This window comes from Antedon bifida, chromosome 3, assembly GCF_963402885.1.
Source record: "Antedon bifida chromosome 3, ecAntBifi1.1, whole genome shotgun sequence".
Taxonomy (NCBI): Eukaryota; Metazoa; Echinodermata; class Crinoidea; order Comatulida; family Antedonidae; genus Antedon; species Antedon bifida.
In genome coordinates this window covers 34,202,387-34,225,683 of record NC_136228.1, presented here as the reverse complement: position 1 = coordinate 34,225,683, position 23,297 = coordinate 34,202,387, and the positions used below count along the sequence as shown (strand labels likewise).

At 33.9% G+C, this 23,297-nt stretch overlaps 1 protein-coding gene across 1 annotated transcript; it reads right to left on the bottom strand.

Annotated features, from left to right (window-relative positions):
• Nucleotides 1–292: 292 nt before the first annotated feature.
• Nucleotides 293–17,842, bottom strand: LOC144838004 (uncharacterized). Its single transcript, XM_078693338.1, has 29 exons — nt 17,687–17,842; nt 15,648–15,743; nt 14,959–15,054; nt 14,030–14,206; nt 13,225–13,356; nt 12,929–13,066; nt 12,270–12,407; nt 11,834–11,965; nt 11,048–11,173; nt 10,588–10,725; nt 10,043–10,168; nt 9,489–9,617; nt 9,129–9,217; nt 8,583–8,769; nt 8,050–8,238; nt 7,400–7,592; nt 6,897–6,997; nt 6,368–6,530; nt 5,760–5,938; nt 5,221–5,313; nt 4,847–4,947; nt 4,394–4,612; nt 3,872–3,944; nt 3,583–3,668; nt 3,026–3,228; nt 2,020–2,514; nt 1,502–1,604; nt 1,313–1,400; nt 293–977 (listed from the first exon to the last, which is right to left on the bottom strand). Exons 1-29 carry the CDS (start codon nt 17,832–17,834, stop codon nt 790–792), a joined length of 4,326 nt encoding a protein of 1,441 aa, XP_078549464.1. The 5' UTR covers nt 17,835–17,842; the 3' UTR covers nt 293–789.
• Between the last annotated feature and the right edge of the window lie 5,455 nt (nt 17,843–23,297).

The following is a 23,297-nucleotide window of genomic DNA, read 5'->3' as shown; positions in this document are numbered from 1 at the left end:
TACTGCTTTACAGTAAGCTCCAGGCCATGATTGTGCTCATAACCATTACGCCACTGATTTAACTACATTGCAGCATTTTAAAAAAGTCTTTAGAAACATCTGTTTACTTCTTATTTTGGTAGGATACAATAGACAGATGCTCCTGTGAATTCTGTCCCAGCAAGCTCTCATATGGGAGCTTAAAAGTGCTGGAGAACAAGTGATGTAAATGGTTCCTCTGCTCCTTTTTTTTTTCTTTCTTAGGATATTTAATAGATAATTTTTGTGCTTAGAAAAATTGTATTAGGCACTATAAGACTACCAATATAATAATTTTATTAACATAAATACCAACAAATATATACAACTGGAATTTTAACAAAAGTCTTGAGTAAGGAATGTTATTTTATCGGAAGACAGCTGCGATTCACACACACTTCAAAAACACACAGAATTGGGGTTGCATAACCAGGTCTATTGCACGCTTCAAGCACACTATCAAACTAGTTTGACAACAAACGTGTAATGCGTTAAATATGGTAGTGATATGCCCAAATATGGTAGTAATATGGCATCATCATGTCCATATATGGGCACATCAAATTTTTGTTGTCACATAAAGTTTGATAGTGTAGAAAGTGCTTTAGCCATTAGATCTACTTAAATGGATTGATGATTGCATTGGTATATTGTCATTCATTGAAAGGACAATTTCATTTTTCATATTCCTAAATTATTCCTTAAATTAAACATTTTTATTTTTATTGCAATTTTTAGTTCTTATAAATCCTATTGTTGTTTTTCCATTTGTCAGGACTCTATTTTGCCTTGCTGAAAATCATGCAGAAGTGCAGCCATTGATAGTCTCTGTTCCAGCGAGTTTGCTGGACTGTACAAGAACACCCTATTGCCAAAATTGAAGTCTAACAACTGGGTGTCCGTGATTGGAACAATTGGTGACGCACCAACTTCTTCATTAGAAAAGAAGAACAATTTATCTGAAAATCAAAACAATTATTAATGTAATTAATACATATTTTATAAACATATATATAAAAAAACATTTTCATCTTATGATGTTTATGTATAACTTTTATTGATCACAATCGGTGAATACTAGTGTAATACTGTATGTCTATAGGCATATTACAGGCCTATGCACATTGATCTTACTGTCTCATTTGTCAGGGAAGTCCCAACGCCACACCCCTCAAAACACTGAGCTTTGGTAACGTTCAAACAATCGGCGGTTTCCACACAGAACACATGCAGGAGAGAAAATACTCATTCTGCCCAGCTGATAACAATTATTTAAAATTTAATTAAATCTTACTTATTGAATGTCCGTTGACGGTAAAGAATATTGTGCCGGCAGGAAGCTGTAAACCACATCCAATAGTTGTATTATCATTACATCCAAACTAGAATATAAAAAAAATAAATTGTAAATATTTCATCACCGAAAACCTAGCACTGTTTCTTGGTAGGGTGAAGAAAATATCTTAAATGAAGGCTGTAATACCTGAATGTTAGTACCATCTGGTAACTGGAGACTACCATCAAAACTGTAGATACCACAAACTTGATCAGTGCCCTCAATACTACTGTATCCAACAGCAACCGATCTTAAAAAGAGAAACAAATTGTAAAAAAAAGAGTTTATATATAGATTGGCTAGTGGGTGGACCCCTGACTGGGAGCACAGAAAAATTTTATAAAACTAATTCACAATAAAATGAATAATTTCTTGGTAAATTTCTAGCAATTTTGCATACAATGATCTATAGAATATGTTCTTGCTTTCTCAACACAGACGTAGTACTGCGTGATTGCGTAGGAGGTGTGACTGGTGTATTGAAATGGTTGATTCAAGGCGACATATTATTGGTTACTTCTCCATGAAGAATCACTTTTTAACTGCGCTAACATTGGAGTCAACCCTCTAGCCAATCAATATATAAACTCTTTGTTAAGAATGTCTGAATCACATTTAATTTCTCACCACCGCCCATCTGGTCCCACCCATCTCCCTAGACTTACTTTGGTGAATCTGCTGTCACTACTACTTCATAATATAATGAAGGGCTCTCATCAAGATGTCTGATTGGTTGATTCAAATCAGTGTTATCATCAACTGATTTCATTGGTTGTATTTCAATTCTGGAATCCAAATAAGACGACGAATCACAAGTGCTATCTGAAATCATCTTAGGTTGTGAGCGTTTCATACCACCATCATTTTTTGGTACCATTCTGTCTCCTCCTCCTCCCATCAAATCCATACTATCCTCAATAAAAGTGTGATCTTCCTCATTTGTGATAATTGCCATTTCTTCTCCACCTCCATTTACTCCTTCAATCAAAGTCTCATCTTCAAGGTCAATGTCGATCTCCTCCTCCTCCTCCTCCTCCTCCTCTTGAAATGGAACCCACCATGACACTCCAGGAACGTCATGGTAACGAGATGAGAAGGTAACTGGGGTGGAGATGATTTCACGATAGGCAACGTAACCAGATGGCATAAGATTACCATATCTATGCAATAAATCAAAATTACATAACCTTTATTTTATGCTACATAATTGGTGAAGTGAAATATAACTATGAGACACCAAAGTTAACAGTATATAAATATTATGAAGAACACATAAATCAGAATACTGTGTATACTGTATATATAAATCCAAAGGCAAATTACTGAAAAAATGACAATGTTGTGGGTATCGGTGGCTGGATTTCAAAGGAGATACAAAATAAAATAAGCAAAAAGCTAAATCAAAACGATAAAGTAAAACAGCCAGATTAGCAGAGCTTCCGGGCAACAATAGCCCTTCATCAGTGCAACACTAGCCCTTCATCAATGCAACACTAGCCCTTCATCAGTGCAACACTAGCCCTTCATCAGTGCAACACTAGCCTTTCATCAGTGCAAGTGATATAATATGAATTTTAAACAACTAATTTTTAAGCTGTGAATTACATTCAAGATCATTAATTCTACAACCTCGTTTAATAGACAGATGCTAACAACATCTTCAGTGATTACCTGAACGGTTTGTCCCCAAAGTTGAAAGCAATTTGCTGATTTGTTGATAAGGAGCATGCTGGATAAAAAGATCTTTTCAAATCTATATTCTTAAAAGCCACGCCCATAGTGAGACCTCTCAGCCAATAGGAGACATTTCCATGCTTATCAATCAAACAACTAATGATGTCACTTTCTTTCCATTCCTTTCCATAATCATTGTTCTGCAATTATAATAATAATATCATCTTTATTTTTGTAACAAAAGTGGGAGTGGGGCAATCAAGTGGGGGTGGTGTACCCAAGGGTGATCCCCATGAGGAAAGGGAAGTGCCTTTTTGTGGAGAAAAAAAAACTCTCTGTAAATATCTTGGCTATGGGCTTGAGTTCTAATATACTTATTATAAAACAGTTACAGTTGTATTCAACTTTTAATAAGATTTGTCTGTAACTGGTTTAATCTAGTTTCTATAGATTACGGTCGCCTCGTTGATATATAACCTTTCATCATTCACCTCATGCCATTATTTGTACTATTACACTCATAAACATTCATTATTTGTATACTATTGTATTACCATTCGTTCTGTGATTGGTCCACTCCACGTCTTGCATCTGGCTCCATCAAAAGCATACGATTCAGTGTCATCCCCAATGCCCATCCCTACGAAATATAAATACTTTAACTGAAATGAAAACACTTTTTTGTTGTTGCTTTACAATTTACTGTAAACTCTGGACAAATAATAACAATAATAATATCCTGGATTTATATAGCGCCTAATGTTGTGAAACCTCTAAGCGCTGAATATTAGGCACATCACACTTTTTTGTCAAACTAGTTTGATAGTGTAGACAGAGCCTTACCTTTTTCAGGTTCTAAAGAACATTGTCTGGTTGCCCAACCAATTTGTACTATTCCAGAAGAGTATAGTTCTACCTAAATAAATAAATGTGACTAACTTATATAAAAGCAAATTGGTTTCATATAATGCAGTACAAAGATTTACATTTAGATCTACTGTAATGATATTTAATAATTATAACAGGGTCCACTAATATATCCTGAAAATGAAAAAAATCAAATTGAAGTATTGAATCATTAAATGGCTTGTTTGATTGTTTTATATTGTGATATAGTACAGTAATTATATTTGTGGATTTAGGTCCATTTTAAAATCTAATTTCTTCATAGCATCAATGCTATTCTTTTCCCATGTTTCATCTTTTTTGAGGTTCAGTAGTAGTACATAATTACATAAAGGAGGTCTTTTTCTGTCCTCAAAAATGAATTCAATAAAGTTCAATAATAGGTGGTTTTGTTGTCTCAATATAAAAACCTGAATAAATAAACTTATATACAACAATACAGTATACAGGGTAGCGTACCTCAAAGTACCATCCGATTGGTAAGTGTTTGCCTGCACTTGGTACAGAAATATTTCCAAGTATGCTTTCAAATGTCCAGCTATCATTGCGAACATCCAATGCATTGCCACTACAAATCAACGCTGGCGTTTTAGTTGTCAAGTCTAATCGAACTGTACTGTTATCACAATGAGTTAGTTCTACTGTTGACAATCGTGACAACGTTGAACAGATAGCAAGCTGTAGGGAAAACAAATTATAGTAGTACTATCTAAAATAATAATATGCAGGGTGATTAAATTAAACTGATTATGTATTTGAATTTAATAAATATTTCAGTTTAAATTTGAAGATTTTCGAAAAATAAAAGATACAAAAGCTAAGATGCCTGAACAGAAAAGAGAGTCATTCATATGTTTTCAGCTTTTTGTGTGGAAGGGGCTAAGAATAAATACTGTACGATTGAAAACTTACGCTGATAGATTTCTTCAAATTGTCCTGACTCAGAAGTAACGCCCATATGAGATGTATTGCTCCCGTCTTTATTAACAACATCTGCACAACTTTAAACAATTCTAATAAAAAATTGTATAAATAAACAAAATAGTAATACGATGCTTGTCGGTTTTATTTATTTATCGAGGGTAGTCTAAATAGTCTGAAGACCAGTTTCTATTGGAGTCATGCAAGGTGAAAGACCTTAAATTAATCATAGTTCTGCACTTTGTTAAGCTGTGTCGATTTTCCGCAGGGTGAGCACACAAGTTTGGGTTACTAGCCTCATCATCGGACAACTCAACCGAATGTAGTTTATTTATTTAATTTTGGTTACAAGTATCATGAATTACCTTTATCCTGTACTGCAGCTAAATTAACCAGAAATTGTATGGAATGTAGTGTTAACGAAGTGTAGACATCTGCATGCTCAATTTGAGCAAATCCTACAAGAAAATGTAAATAAGTTTCATCTTCATCATTATGAGTTTCCACAATCATCACAGAACTAGTCGGCGTGGTGGAAGAATTCACAGCTGGTTTTGGGTTAAGTTTTAACTACAATCAACTGCATGCTTACTCTGCCTAATCAATCTCAATAAGCTTTGGTTTAAAACTAAAGCTGGTAAATAAATATCCCATTATACATTTAAGTCTTTTAATTCAAATTCCTTTCAGTTCCCTGTGGTATTTATTCTCAGTATATGTTTCGTTTTCATGAATCTCCACACAGCTATGTGCCAATCGATATGCTCGTAGATGTATGAAAACAAAGCATTGACGTTTGTTTTGATTTGCTGGCGCTGGACCGGAACAGGTGTGAAAGACTCTTAATATAATATGCATTTAACTAGTAATAGTATTAATATGAACATTTATGATACTACAGTACCTCCTGGTAACTCGGACATCGTACTGTCGCCATAATCAACATTCTCCACAGTGCTAGCGCCACCAACATTTGCAACTGGTCTGAACGGTGTGCTGGTAGAGACGTTTGATAATGCATCTTGGATACTGTCTATACTAATGCTGTCTGCTAGACTATCCTGCCGTGTTTCACAGAAATATCTAATTCATTAAAAGTTCAAAAAAAAATTTGTATATATACAAAAGGCAACAATTTTTTAGTAGAGTTTTTCGTTTTTAATACCATGGATAAGTCAAAATCAGTGAAATTGGCTAGAGGTTAAGGCAGAGGCAACAATATCAGCATGGGTTTGGGGGGACTCGCTTCAGTTATGGTGGTGGAACAAGTCTTCTCAGACTATAAACCGTAGGTCTAGTGTACACAGTTATAACCTGTGGACATTAAAGAACCCATCATCATTCGGGAAGAGTAGGGGTTACCCTGGTGAACTGGTTCATAAAATAGCCCCTGTATCAGGGGGATTACCACCTACCTGATAGGAGAGCAAGTGATTAATTTGCTATTTGTAATTCTTGGCCACATGTGCCTAAAGACATACAATAAAAATAACAACAATTTGGAAAACTTACAAACTGCTGGGTACATTAGACTCATGTCCAGACCTGCTGAATGGTCTGGTGGATGCTAGACTCCCTTCCAGCGTAGCTTTAAGCCAGACACTAACAAGTTCATACAGCAAAGATGCAACTGCATTGACCGTATCATGTAAAAGTATTTTCTTACGATATACATCTAAAAATGAAATAAAATGGTCATATTATAGGAAACAAAGTTAGGTTTTTTATTTAACCATTTCATAGCCAAAGGTTACTCAGTAGTTGGACCATAGAGATAATAATATCTCTATGATGTTTGTCCAACCATAGAGATATTATTATCTCTATGGTTGGACAAACATCATGATGGTTCTTTAAGCGATGTTCTTTACATCATAACAGAATTTGAATTAAACGTTTTATTTTAATATCCAACACTATACCCATTTGCAAAGGATTTTCCACTGGCCAACATAGTGTAAATAAATGTTTAACTGATAACTCTTTCTTACTTTAAAAAACACAATATTAATTAATTGAAAACATTAATAAAAACAAATACCATTGACAGACAAGACAACTAGAAGCTTCAGGGCACCAAGACAATGAGCCACTAAAACCGGTTCACCTTGGCTTTCATCAACACCTTTTTTTGAACAATACCTACAAAATAAATAAAAAGTAATCTTTGTACTACTTTTTTTTAAAGATCTCAAGCAAAGTTCACATACTGTAGCTTACATGTGTTATATAGCTCAATTTTGATTTATCTAAAGCTCTGTCTACACTATCAAACTTTATGTGACAAACAAATGTGATGTGCCCATATATGAACAAGATGATGCCATATCACTAACATATTTGAACATATCACTACCATATTTGGGCACATCACACTTTTTTTGTCAAACTAGTTTGATAGTGTAGACAGAGGTTAAGGAGGAGTGGACCATCATGCACTTTGGGCATAAAACAAATACTGTGCATTAGTGTATGCATAGAGATATTATAGTTCACTATAATAATTATCTCTATGGTGTATGAGAACTTTGAAAGAGTACTTACCAAATTGGAGAGCTTAAATGAGGAAGCAATTGATACTGTAAAAGAACATCAATGTAATAATCCGGTCTTGCTAGAATCTCTACAAGTTCTAGACTGGACGCTCGGCTGATTGGACAGGTCAGCGGTAAGGACAGTAGCAGCTTTAACTCTGGATCCAATACTAATCTTATGACACGATTCTTTACAATTCGTTCTGCCAAATAAAAAACAACATTGGATGATTCATATAAAACCAAGAATGAAAATTGGGTCATTATTTAGTAAATGTTGAAATTGCTAATTAGTATTGCTTAATGATGCACTGATATTGTTAAAATAACATAGTATAATAAAACAGATTCCGAGGGAAGCCATGTTTGATCTTTATTTGATTACTGTCTGTAAAATGAAATTAATAGCTTAAATGTGTCACTTTGTTTGATCGCATAAAGGTCATTGAGTGGACCAACACTAAATGACCAAATGACAAAAATGAATGATGACTCAAATTATTTACTGCATAAATGTTAAAATACTCTTGGTGTGGCCTTAATAAAACACAAGGACACTAATTGTATTATAGCTATTTTTGACAATGACAAATGAATCTATTCATCTATTCTATTTAAGGGTGGTTAAAGCTACACAATTCAAACCAGTTGATAGTTTACCATATGGGAACTTTAATTGCAGATCTATCTCTTTGCAACTTTTACTAATATGCCAAACATCAAGTTTCTTGTCATCCTCTAAAATGCTTACAATCACACACATATGATCAACAGGAAGGCTCAAAAGGTCAGAGGTTAATGTGCCAGTTACTGTGGTGTGCTCACTGAATTTCAAGGTTTCTTTCAAGTCTATAAAACAGTACAACAATAATATAAGGCTTTATTTTTCTTTGTTTTGAAGCAAAAATATTATTCATATTTATAATATAAAGACATAAATAAACAATAAAATCATTCATATTTAATTTAACATCTCTGTTAAATTAAACTTCATTTAATTTACGCCAGTTCATATCAAACTTATAGCAAGATAATAATGATGACTAACTAGTTTGACAAAAAAAGTGTGATGTGCCTTAAAATATGGTAGTGATATACCCAAATATGGTAGTGATATGATATCATCATGTCCATATATGGGCAAATCACAATTTTTTGTCACATAAAGTTTGATAGTGTAGACAGAGCTTTACCTTTGAGAAGTCTTGGTCCAAATTCTCCTTTAATTATCATAAATACAAGATTGCCAATGGCATTTGGTCCAGCTTCCTCCAAACAAGGTATCTTAATGGCGGTCATGTCATCAGACATGGTGTCAAAGTTGAAACTTTGATGAATTGATTGACAGCTATGCAATGTATCCCACATCATAATGCTGATCTATTAGAAAAAATATCAAATATTAAACATAATTTGTTCTCTGTCTCTCCCTTTAAGCACAATGCTTAAGTAACAATCTGAGGGGAGGCTTTATCATCAAATCAGATTTTTATCTTATAAAAAGAGTTGCATCATTTAAGATTGAAGAGCTATGTAAACATTTTTTCCTTATGATATTTTGAAATAATTGACTTAAAACAAAGTTACGATTATTATTTTTTTAAATTCTGAATATGTTTATGACTATCACAAATAACTATATTTAAAATCACTTTCTAAAACTTCCAGACATTTTGGATGTATGTTGTTCAGTTCTAAAGGAGCAAAATGCAAAAGAAACCAATTACAGTATGACATACCCCCTGAGAGTTGAGGTTAAAATCTTTGTCAACAACACAGACTTTGGCAATATCAACGCCACAATGAACTTTAATTTGGAGAGCACCCTCTAAAGAAAGAAAAATAAAATCAATATATAAAATAAAACCTAAAATAATTGTAACAATAAATAGTGCTGGTTAATTTGATCATGGCTTATTACAAATACATGAACTAAAGCTCTGCCTACACTATCTATGTGACACAAAATGTGATGTGCCCATAAATGGACATGATGATGATTGTCATATCACTACCATATTTGGGAATATCACTACCACATTTGGGCACATCCCACATTTTTGGCAATGACTCACTGTAAAACTAAAAATAAAACATACCTACATATCCCATCATGACAAGAGTTTTGGCGGCCATTGTAGTCACCTGACTGTTGTCATAGTCACCAAGTGCTAACTCCATTAAAGTGTGAAGACCACCAGCTTTCAGAATACACAGTTTTACTTTATCTGTGAAAATCAGATAACTACACTATTATTGATCTATACTATTTTTTAAATAACTTAACATTTAACATACACAAAAACTGGACTTTTCTCATCTGCAAAAAGTAACAACTTGTATCAAGTTGTAACCAGGTTTGCATAGTGCGAAGACAATTTTGTGGAAAATCTCTCAAGATTTCACAGGGGTCCCTTGAGAAAAACACACTGATGAGAGTCTGTTTTTTGTTTGTTCCGAGATGTCCCGAGTTGTTACTGCATGCATGCATGTATTGCCCTGGTATTAAACTGAGCAATTACAGTAATCAAATAGTGTGCAATTTCTCCAGAGATTTTTCACTGTTCGCACATGAAAACGTTTAATAAATCAGGAGTTCAAAGCTGGTTGCAAGTTGTAACAATCTATGCAGATGTGAAAAAGGGTATTATACCTGAAGTCATGGCAAGGTTAAGCAGCAAGGCAGCAGACCAGAAGACCAGGTCAGGATCATGCATTTCAGAGAACTTTAAAATACCAACTAATGCACCAGCTTTTACTACACGTAAATGAAGACTTTCTGTACATAAAATTGAAAACGGAAAAAAAAATCAATATTAACTGGCTTAATAAGTGTTCACATCTTTGTCTTGTCTGTTTTTAACATCTCCCTACGACCATAAGGCCTACATATATGACTGACTTTGTAGTAGAACGAAAGAATTTAAATAGCTGGGTATTAACGAGACGATACCATGCTCTCCAAAAAATGATGTACAGTAGTACTTTTCCAGAAATTCCAGTTTTATAAAATTTTTCACAATGTATAAAAAGAAAACTTTGATGTATTTTTTTTGGGAAGAGTTGACTGTATAATTTAGATGGAAGATATAGTAGATCTTTAATGTTGATAGAAATACAGTAATGTTTAACAACATGGTTGCTAGCTAAAAGCCAGTTATTGGAATTATTACAAATTGTATTTATTGTAGAGCTTACCACACGAACAGAAGAAGCCAAGCGTTTCAGCAAGGAGGCGCAGTTGAACAGTGTCGTCCGTCGTCCTTATGATGCTGATAAGTGATTCTATTATTTTATCATTGGTAAAATTAAGAAGGTTTTCCAGAGCTCTTCTACCTAAATTATTACAAATATTACTTTTGATATTTAAAATGATTTGTAAACTAGATCAGCATTGCTGAAAAAGTTGGGTGTTGCATAAATTACACTATATATAGTTAACAATACCAGACACACACTTGGGCTGGTCTAATATGTCTGGGTGGCTGTAAACACGAATGAGTTTAAATGTTAGGAAAAAAGTTGGGAACTTTTGACCTCAAGGAAAGAATTTCTGGTTTTCAGAGACAGTCTGCTATTGGGAGAGTTGACTAATTTAATAATTTGTAGAATAGTACAGTACAATAGTATTAGTTAAAATAACTATTCAACACCGTACCGGTCATGGCGATACCATGCACCAAGTCAAGTGACCAATGCATCACTTCCTTTTCACCACTTGCAAGGCATGTTGGGATATGCTCAATCAAACCTGTCTGGTTTATCAATAGCTGTTTGAACTTATCTGTCAAAATCAAAGAATTAAATAAGTTAAATAAATGAAATATGCTTGGGTTTTAACTGTAGTTTCTCATCATCATCATCATCATGTTCAAATACATTAAATTTATTGCATTTAGTAATTTGGAAACATTTATATCTTTCAATTAACTTGTTATTAAATCAATTTCCGATTGTAAAGCTCTACACTATCAAACTATTTTCTAAAAAAACAATTTTGCCCAAATATGGTAGTGATATGCCCAAATATGGTAGTGATATGCCCAAATATGGTAGTGATATGCCCAAATATGGTAGTGATATGCCCAAATATGGTAGTGATATGACATCATCATTTCCATACATGGGCACATAACATTTTGTTGTCACATAAAGTTTGATAGTGTAGACAGAGCTTCAGACAGCTAGTGAAAAATTAATTTTTAAAACCAAAAAAGGAACTCTGCTTCAAAATACTTGGTTACCCAGATTTTCAGTTTTAATATATAGATTCAAAATAAGATTCAAGATAACTTTATTGTCAAGATAACATAATTTGAAATTTGTCTTCATGAAAGAGCCTAAAAACATTTTAGAATAAGTTAAAAAAGTTATATTTAAATTTCCAGTATGTAATGTAATAGGAAAGAATTGGGATCTTGATTTAGGAGAATTGTATATTTACCATTATGAGCAGACAAGAAGCAGATAACTCTTAGAACAAGAAGCTGTACTGATGCCTCTCCACCTGTCTGGAGAGCTTTCTGTAAACTGTTTATCAAAAATGGTGTCTCACATATTTCATCATGCATGAAATCTGAAATAAAAGAGAAAAAAGGATTTAGTTTAAGCATACAAATACAGTATAAACTCTATAAAGGGGACACTTTAAAGACCACTTAATAGCAGTATCTCCTGGATAGGGTTACCGTAGTGTTAAAACATAATTATATTTCCCCACATTTGTTCCACACTAAAGCATCCCCTTAAAAGGGCATTGTAACTACAGATACAAATATCAAATTTATTGTTAAAACAAATAAAATATATTTATGGATACATAAGTACGGTAACAGATTGAATAATGTTTATTTAAGAATGTGAAAAAAAATGTTGATTACCAGCAATGGAGAATTCATGAATAAGAGCTGCAGCCCAATAAACAAGCTCTGTGTCACCTGACTTCAGACATGTGACTGTCAGCATCAACATACCACTATCAGCTATTTTTTGTAAACCCTTTTTGCTCTTTTTTTTCTCTGTAATGATAAATAGAAGATTTGGCAATAAACGTGAGAGCACAAAATTTAGCCTCACTTTGAATTAACTCTTGTTATACTATTAGGGACTTTTAGATTTGAGTGAACAAGTGCATGTCCACATGGACTCGTCAACAGATTACATTAAGTGGACATTTACACTGACGTGCCAGTGAACATATGATGTAATGACCTTGGGATCATCTTGTAATCTCTAGTAGCATGCTCATCCGTGGAGCTTATTCCACAGATCCTGGTCCGGTGGAAGTGTATGGGCTTAGGCCAGCTAAGTGTGTAGTTTAGTAGGCCTAGCCTAGATCTTTAATTTTCTGAACAAAGGCTGGCTTCCTAGTGATAAGACCCATGCCATTATCAAAAGCTTTATTTAAAATAAACAATAAAAATTTATAATTCAGTGTGCACATATAATTTCAACGCAGTAGGGAAAATGAAATTAATTTGTAAGCATAACGAAGATACAAGGATAGTGAAGAAAAAAGAAAAGAATGCTTCGAACAAACCTTGTTGTAGATTATTGATAAAAATCACAAGAATTTGAAGGCATAATCTCTGAATAATATTATCACCATAGTTACATTGCATCATTGATGCTACAACCTCCAACCCATTTTTTCCAATGATTTCCTCAACTAACGTTTCTGGAAAAAAATTGTTAAAATACTTAGAAACATTGTATTAGGTGCTATATAACACTACCATTATTATTATTATACATTGCGGCTTATTTCCGTTTGTTGGCGTTTTACAGAAATATTTTTAAAAACATAAAACTTTGAAAGAATTTGATATTTCTTACCATGTAAACTTAACTGATGAATAACAAATATAGCAAAGCGAATCACCTCCTTACATCTTGTATTCTGAAGAAGTTTTAGAAGAACTTCAATAAACAGAGGACATTCCTCAACTAATACATCTTTCTTGAAATCTAATAAAACATAACATAATTGCAGTTAGATAATTGGCTCATTTGGCCAAGTCCTTATGATTATATACATTTATGATTCTCAAATGGAAATTGAGGAATGTGGGACTACATCAGAATGGGAAAAGTGGCTACCATTCACATTGAGACCAAACTTACTTCTTATCATCATTTGGCCATGTCCTTATGATTGGTAATAAACATTTATGATTCTCAAATGCAAATTGAGCCATGTGGGACTACATCAGAATGGGAAAAGTGGCTACCATTCACATTGAGACCAAACTTACTTCTTTAATATATGTAAATTAGGGCCCGTTTATACAACACGCTAATTCAACATGGTTCTTGGTTGGGGTGTAGAATAAACTGAACAGAAAGAGATTACGTGTAATTAAAAAACTACCGGGAAAGGATACTTAAAAAGGCTACTCGAGGACCGGGTCAAATTTGGCCGGGTGGTGTGCTGAAGTAGCCTTTTTACGTTGCCTCAGCCCTCTGTATGTAATAAAGATGACCCAGTTAAAACTCAGTTTAGAAGATTACAACTTCGAAAGTCTCTAAACCATGCCTTCTTAAATATCAGATTGATTTCTTAACATTAATTTATCATGCCTATCTTTTCCTTAGCAACAAACTCAAAGTCAGACTTTCTTGAAATTAAAACTTGTTTTACCTGAATTACACACGAAATCAAAGATGGCTGCTAGTGTCATACGTTGAATTCGCTCACACGTCGCTTGATGGTCTGCCTGCCGCTTGTTAATGTTAGAGCGTGGTTGTAAAGACCGAAGCAAACAATAGCCAAGTGTTTGTACAACCTGACGGTCTAAATTAAGATATCTACAGTCAACTAGAGAAAAAAACATATTTTTATAAGAATCATTATAAGAAGTTTTTTTATTTATTTATTCAGGTTTAATATAGTAAAAAACATGCAGCACGAAGGCTGAAATTGTTGATTTACAAAAATAAATATATGGAAACACAAATATTTGGATGTTTGGATGTAACTGTAATGGCCCCGTGTTCTCAGTTAAATGTTTCAATCAAACCAGAGCTAATGTATCAGTGATGTTGTAGCGTAGTACCCTGTGTAAAAGGAAGCTTGACTAATGTAGCAAGATAATACAAAAAATAAGTACTGTAATCATATAGCCTAGTGAGCTTTTGCATCAAGACAAAATACGAAATGAGACGGTAAATTAGAGTATGAAGTGATTTCCATTCTATTGTTAAATGTGTTAGCTTTCAAGACAAAAACTTACGATGGTAAGCCTTTTTCTAGGCCTAGCTAACAGACGGGCGGGCATGTTTAAGAACGTTCTGTGGCCTTAGGTCAGAGTGAATGTCAGTCGCAACAATCAACAGAACGAAGCATACTGGGCTTATACTATACGCATGCGCAGCATTTTAATCGTTTTATAATTACTGTCACATTTTGTTTCTGTTGCGATGAGGAAGCTCATATTTCTATGCCATAATTCAGCTGTGGTTTAAAAAAATAGTGGCGGTATCTAGCAGTAACAAATAACAGTTTTTTGAGGCTCTTACAAAATGTTTTTTCTTTGATATAACACAATAAAGTAATTATACAGCACTTACTACTTTTAAGAATAACACAAAGAACAGTGCATCCTTTGTGAGCACGCTCACTGTCTGAACTGTAGCATTCTTTGAGTACATAGCAAAACTGTGACTCTGAATAAAGAAAAGTTAATTAATGTAACTCAGACAGCATCACACGACAAGGTCCTGACGAGACGACTTGATGTAGCGTCAGGCGTAATATTTAAGTCGTTGAGAGAACTTTAAAAAAAAAACAATTAGAGACTAAGGAACATGAGTGGCATAAAATTGTCTGCCACTATTGTGCGAAATTTGGAAATGTATCAAAAAAGTTTATCTTGTTTGTTGTTACTATGGTGTTACACACCAGGGATAGCCCACTAAGTCTGTAGACTTATTTCTGGTTAGGTTCCTCTGGTGGTAAATTGAGCAGTGCACCAGGAGACAGTCCCTTACTCATTTTCGAAGAGTGTACTGCATTCTTTAAGTTGCACTGTATATGGGACCAACAGGATTCGATTTAGTGGACCAGAGGAAACGTATGGTATTTCACAGTTCAGCGCACAACAAGGCGGCTACCACCACCGCTTTAGCCAACTGTATATTATCATGGAGGATATATTTGTATAATTTACACTTTATACTTGGTTATAATCTATAGGACTTGGTATTTAGGAGGACCCTGCATAAGATGAGGCAAGTTCTAAACCTTCCTGGACCCTTACTTTGAGTTATTCTATCCAGAAGCAGTTGCTCAGCACTTCTTCTTAGACTTGCATTCGGAGATCTTGTGAGCACCGAAAGATCATCAATACTGATCTCTGGAACAACAAACAACTAAAACGTTAGACACGTGATTTAATGATTTGTACAATTTGTTGGTGTTCAAGAATCTTGCCTAGGCCTATGTTCTGTGTTATTTTGTGTTCACCTCTCAGGTATTGAATTGTACATTTTGCAAGACAATACTTGAGCAAATTCAAATTACAAAGACACTTTTTAGAATTCTCACAGGCACATATATAAAAATATACTAGAAAAATATATAAATAATAAATATCTTAAAATGTTTGTCTAGAGATACAGTACTGTATCCATACTTCTAAAAACTAAAGGTACAGTAATTATCCATACTCACTGCACAATATGAATAAGGCGTATAATGATATAAGGATAACTAGATTTGAACTCGTCACTACGGACGAGTTAGGTTATCCGCAGAGCAAACGCCACGCGCACGTCATACGTTAGAATATTGCGCAGAGAAAAACGATTATGCCATTGAAAAAATGTTAGTGCGCTCTCTATTTTGTGTCACGTCTAAGTATAATCAGCTTACACTATATGTTGTATACGTACTACATACAGTGAAGAATTGGTGAAAATAAGTGGCCCAAGTTATTGACGCTTTTGGACATGATGACGTCATCACAATTTAAAAAACGGTATATCATGCGAAAGATAATTGATTGGCCTAGACAATATAAAAAAATGGGGGAAAATGGAATACGGATAAGTGGAGAGGCGCTCTATTAAATGTGATGAGCTATGACGAAAGAGACAAAAATCCGCTATTTTATATTCGAGTGGCCATACGATGACGTCACTATGTCCAGTTAGCCATATCGATGCATGATTCTATATCTACAACTCATCATCTTCCATAATATGTAATAAAAAATAAAATTCACCTTGTAGTTTAGAATCTATGACTGTTTAAAAAAAGGCACAATTTTGACGAATTTTTGAACTTTTTCATCAAAAACGCACGCAAATTATCCAATTCCACGTGCTCGTATGACGTAATTTTAAGTCGAAATTGTTTAAAAGTTGGTAAAATTACTAGAAAAGGCTGAAAAAACATAAATCACGCAAAAAAATTATATTTTTGCGCTACATGCGCACGCGCGCGTGAAATTATTGCGCGTGCGTGGGAATTTTTGAAATGCTCAAAATGACATGAAACGCGTAGAAAGTTGATTAGAAGTTGATGTTTCGCATTTTGAAATTTTAAACGCGCGTGCGCGCGTAACTTTTTCTGAAACATGCCATTTTTAATCCATAGAAAGTTTGCCCTTGATATTACTTAAATGTTCACAAGTGTCATTACAAAATGACTTTTAGTTTTTAGTCTATGTTAAATACGCCAAATTCATAAAATCGCGCGTAGCTTACGCTGCGCGACTCTAAGGTAAAAAAACGAACTGTCCTGCACTTCTACAGATAGAGGTAAATCTTCTGACAAAGTTATACGATGTAATGTTGATCAGAATTTGAGATACACGTGACACAAAATTCTGGGAAAGAAAGAAGAATAAGATAGAAAAAAAAAAAAAAAAAGATCCTGACAATAACAAGGGGTTATCCGCCAAGTGCGGATAACCAATAATAATATGGTATAGGCCTATAATATCATAATAATAATATGTTTGACACCACTATAAATAAAAAATAATGGAACAGTCCTGCTTTCAATACATGCCAAAAACTCAGGTTGATTCTAATAAAATATTAAATTAACGCTCTGTCTGCTAATCCAATTCATTTTACTAATAATAAGTAGGCCTAGGCTTACCTAGTAGTAGTAGACCGCCTACTCTGGGGCCAAGCCTACTACCTAGGGCCTGCCTACTTACTAGGCTAGCAAGACTTATCTAGCCTGGGTGGCCTAGGCCCTAGTAGGCTAGTCCTAGGAGGCGTACTACTAGCCTACTATGACTAGGCCTATTCGACATTATGTAGCCTAGGCCTAGCCTAAACTGACCATTTTCGATGCGATCTTCAATTTTGCGAGACTTTTTTAACCTGTTGAGAACATAGCGTATATTATACAATATAAATGATGCACTTCCAGCAACTATCAAGGTACTACCTATAACAAAAAACACATTGTTCTTTGGTATATGAATCATGGTGTTGTGGGTGGGGGCCCACCATGTTTTTGTGATTTGTTGTTGATTAGACGGCGCCCTCCTTTTTCGTCGTCAAACTAAGGTCATGACCTCAATGGTTTTTTTTTATCCATATTTAATTTAAAGATGTATTGTCCATTTGTCAAATTCCAAAAAAATTAAAAATAAAAGATTTCGAAAAAAAGTGTGTCATTTTGAAGTATCATAATAGTTATTAACTTTCACCAAAAATTAGTCGAAAAAAAAATCATTTAACTGAAATACAGACGTTTTTTGGTTCAAAAAATAACTTTGACTTCCAGTCAAAGTTTTCGATCAAAACATATCTCATAATGCAACGCGCTTATTTGGCTACTCTGTATGCATAATCATAAAACTTCCTCGCGATCTGTGTGAAAACACCTTCTCAACCGTGACGAGTTGTAAACAATCCTAATTAGCATCATGCATGAAATCTTTGTTTACTTTCGCTCACGATGATTTTCCAGAAGAAATGTAATCAAGTTAATTTAGCTGTTAATTACGTAAAATTGTTGTTTTTGGCTCGAATTTTCGACTTAAAGTGAATATAACTTTAATATTACTTTGATATGGCCAATTTAAATTTAGAATATTCTGACCTTCATTTTTTTGTGTTTCAAGGGACAATACATCTTTAATTACAAAAGTATTGGAATAATGAACATACAATGAAAATAGTGCCATAACAGAAATTGGACATAGATTATTGTTCGATGTAAAAACACATTTTAATACGTCGAGTGCAAGTGAAGAATCGATGGCTCGTACACGAAGAATATCAAATGTATCATTAAAAAATTAATACATTAATAAAGATACATCAATCTTGACAATAAATAAAAAGTGATTGACGTCATCGTGTCCATATATGGGCACATCACATTTTAATGCGTCGAGTGCAAGTGAAGAATCGATGGCTGGTACATGAAGGATGTCAAATGTAAAACATGAATACATTAATATAGATACATCAATCTTGACAATAAATAAAAAGTGATATGACATCATTGTGTCCATATATGGGCACATCACATTTTAATGTGTCGAGTGCAAGTGACGATTCGATGGCTGGTACATGAAGAATGTCAAATGTAAAACATGAATACATTCATTATAGATACATCAATCTTGACAATAAATAAAAAGTAAGCATAACTGCTTTTGTTTCGGTTCGTTTATTCAAACAATACATTAAAGATGTATTGTCCCCCGAAAAATAAATAATTTTTTACAATTTTTTTTGTTGAATATGCCATTTTAATGTCACATAATAGTTATTGACTTCGACGAAAAATTGGATCGAAAAACTTTTTATTTACCTGAAAATATTGGAATTTAAAGCAAAAATTGGTCAAATTGGCTGCCAGCCAATGGATTTTTGGTTGAATTTAACCATTTATCATGTTATTTTAAAGTGAAAACATTATTTTTTACGGAAGTGATTCACTTTATTAAAACTACAAAATTACCTATTCAAAGTCTGATTTAATTAATCTTCATTTTTCATGTTTTTGGGGGACAATACATCTTTACACCAAATGATTAAATTCAACAAAATAATATGTAAATTCAATACATTACAATGCCAGTAGGTGTAATATTATATCCGTTTAAACTTACCCATCTAAACTGAACTAAACTATTATTTCAAAAACACTTGTAAATGCATTTTCTATGAAGCTAAATACTTAAATACTAACCTTAAAACAAATATATTAATAAATGCGTAGTATTATACATAATGCACCACTAAGTTTATTGTACCAAGTAAACAAGTAAATACTACAAATACAATAGTTATAATCTAATACTATGTCAGTTTGTGAATCAAAGTAAACATCAAGTAAAGGTTTGCTGATAACATTATGTTAAAATACATTGCTTCCCTGATGTTCAAGACACCTCACTGTCAGTCTTTAAGCAAAGGAGTTTAATATTAAATTGTTAACAATTGATACAATGCTATGCAACAGTCCATTCGTTCTATAATTCTAACTTGATTTTTGTCCAATACACATTGTATCACATCGCTATCACAAAAATATTCTTTTCTACAAAGTCAATAAAAATAAATTATAAAATACTAGTAACCTATTTATTTTTTATTTTTATCACTATCATAAATAAAGATCAAATAAGGCCTACATATTCTAGTATTATTCCAATGGTATAAATAATAGTTATTTCTTGCTTATAAATCAATTTAATTAACATTTTATGTATTTAAAAATTCAGTCTTTTTACATAATTTAAAAATAAAATACAAATGTTCAATCTTAATACTTATTTACATTATTTAGTCTGACCACGGAGGGTTTGACCACAGAGCGTTTGACCACAGAGGGTCTGACCACTGTTTTATACCATTTTAGTTGCATTCCATTAACACATTGTAAGAATTATATCAAACAGCTAGTAAATACAGTCAAAAAAGTGTAATTGTTTTTAAAATAAAATACATTAGAATCTACAGAGCCTTGATACGTAAACAACATAATAATATCTAGAGCTAGTGGTTCTCCACTGAAACTCTTGTTAACAAGGAAAACAGGCTTAAATATTACGTACGTATAGTTTTAAGTCGATTTTCAGTTTTTGTTGCATGCACGATACTACAAGATCAAGTTCCTATTGCATGCTACTCGTAGTGCGTGGTTGGTAATTTGTTGGATTACTATTATGTACATAGTAGCATGCAACGGTATAGGACATTGACCTTGTAGTATCGTACACGCACACGCAGCAAAAAATGTTGACTATACGTACATAATGCAAATACTGTAACTATAACCATGTAGTATCGTGCGCGCGAGCAACAAATAGCAAATATCGACTTAATAGTATCCAACGCGTTAAGGACGATCATAACTGCACGCGTATCGTGCACATGCAAATATTGAAGCAACTCAACCAATTCAACCTCGAAAATAGCACTAAATTTGACTTGACTTTTACATTTATGGGCATTATCACATTTGTGGGCATCTTTATCACATTTGTGGGTTCAATACGGACTTCATTTTGTAGGCTTAATTTAGCTGTTTTCATTTTTTTGTTTTTATGCTTTTTGCCGCCATTATTATTATAGATTTACTCACAGCAGAACCCTTGAGTTAGCCTCGAGTTACAGAGGATAATGTCATTCACATCTGACAGTGATATTGTGTGCATTTATGACAAAAATGTTACTCCTCTGTTTGAACAGTCTTTCATTATTGTACTAAGTACACTATCTGATAAACAACAATCATGCATGTTATTGTTAAGCAAAACTCAGTTGAGAGGACATACTAAAATAGAGAACCCAAAAACACCGTCAATGTCACTAAGATTATAACCACTGATGTCGAAGTATTTCAACTGAACTGAAAACTCTCTACTCACAGCGTTCATTACATCACCTGATAGATTACAATTATGCATGTCAAGTGTACCCCGCTGATGCATCATACTCAGTAAAGAACCCAGTGAAGCACCGTCAATGTCACTAAGACTATTACCACTCATATTGAAGTGTTGTAATCCCAACTGAACTCCTCTATTAGAAAACTCTCTACTCACAGCGTTCATTACATCACCTGATAGATTACAATTATGCATATCAAGTGTACCCCGCTGATGCATCATACTCAGTAAAGAACCCAGTGAAGCACCGTCAATGTCACTAAGATTATTACCACTGATATTTCTATTAGAAAACTCTCTACTCACAGCGTTCATTACATCACCTGATAGATTACAATTATGCATGGCAAGTGTACCCCGCTGATGCATCATACTCAGTAAAGAACCCAGTGAAGCACCGTCAATGTCACTAAGATTATTACCACTGATATCGAAGTGTTGTAATCCCAACTGAACTCTTCTATTAGAAAACTGTCTACTCATAGCATTCATTACAGTACCTGATAGATTACAATCATGCATGTCAAGTGTATGACACGGACTCATGTCAAGTGTACTATAAGGATTCATCATACTCAGTAAAGAACCAAGTGAAGCACCGTCAATGTCACTAAGATTATTACCACTGATATTGAAGCGCCGTACTCCCAACTGAACTCCTATATTAGAAAACTCTCTACTCATAGCATTCATTACAGTACCTGATAGATTACAATCATGCATGTCAAGTACATTCAACAGAAACATCATACTCAGTAAAGAACCCAGTGAAGCACCGTCAATGTCACTAAGATTATTACCACTGATATTGAAGTCACTAAATCCCATCTGAACTCCTCTATTAGAAAACTCTCTACTCATAGCATTCATTACAGTACCTGATAGATTACAATTGTGCATGTCAAGTGTACTATAAGGATTCATCATACTCAGTAAAGAACCCCGTGAAGCACCGTCAATGTCACTAAGATTATTACCACTGATATTGAAGTGTTGTAATTCCAACTTAACTCTCTATTAGAAAACTCTCTACTCATAGCAATCATTACAGCACCAGATAGATTACAATTATGCATGGCAAGTGTACCCCGCTGATGCATCATACTCAGTAAAGAACCCAGTGAAGCACCGTCAATGTCACTAAGATTATTACCACTGATATTGAAGTTTTGTAATCCTCTATTAGAAAACTCTCTACTCATAGCAATCATTACAGCACCTGATAGATTACAATCATGCATGTCAAGTACATTCAACAGAAACATCATACTCAGTAAAGAACCCAGTGAAGCACTGTCAATGCCACTAAGATTATTACCACTGATATTGAAGTGTTATAATCCCAACTGAACTCCTCTATTAGAAAACTCTCTACTCATAGCAATCATTACAGCACCTGATAGATTACAATCATACATGTCAAGTGTACCCCACTCATCCATCATAGTCAGTAAAGAACCAAGTGAAGCACTGTCAATGCCACTAAGATTATTACCATTGATAAAAAAGTGTTTTATTCTCAACTTAACTCCTCTATTAGAAAACCCTCTACTCATAGCGTTCATTACATCAACTGATAGATTACAATCACGCATGTGAAGTGTACTCAACTGAAGCATCATAATCAGTAATGAACTCAGTGAACCACCGTCAATGTCACTAAGATTATTACCACTGATATTGAAGTCTTTAATTCCCAACTGAACTCCTCTATTAGAAAACTCTCTACTCATAGCATTCATTACAGTACCTGATAGATTACAATCGTGCATGTCAAGTGTACTATAATGAATCATCATACTCAATACAGAACCCAGTGAAGCACCGTCAATGTCACTAAGATTATTACCACTGATATTGAAGTAACTAAATCCCAACTGAACTCCTCTATTAGAAAACTCTCTACTCATAGCATTCATTACAGTACCTGATAGATTACAATCATGCATGTCAAGTGTACTATAAGGATACATCATACTCAATACAGAACCCAGTGAAGCACAGTCAATGTCACTAAGATTATTACCACTGATATTG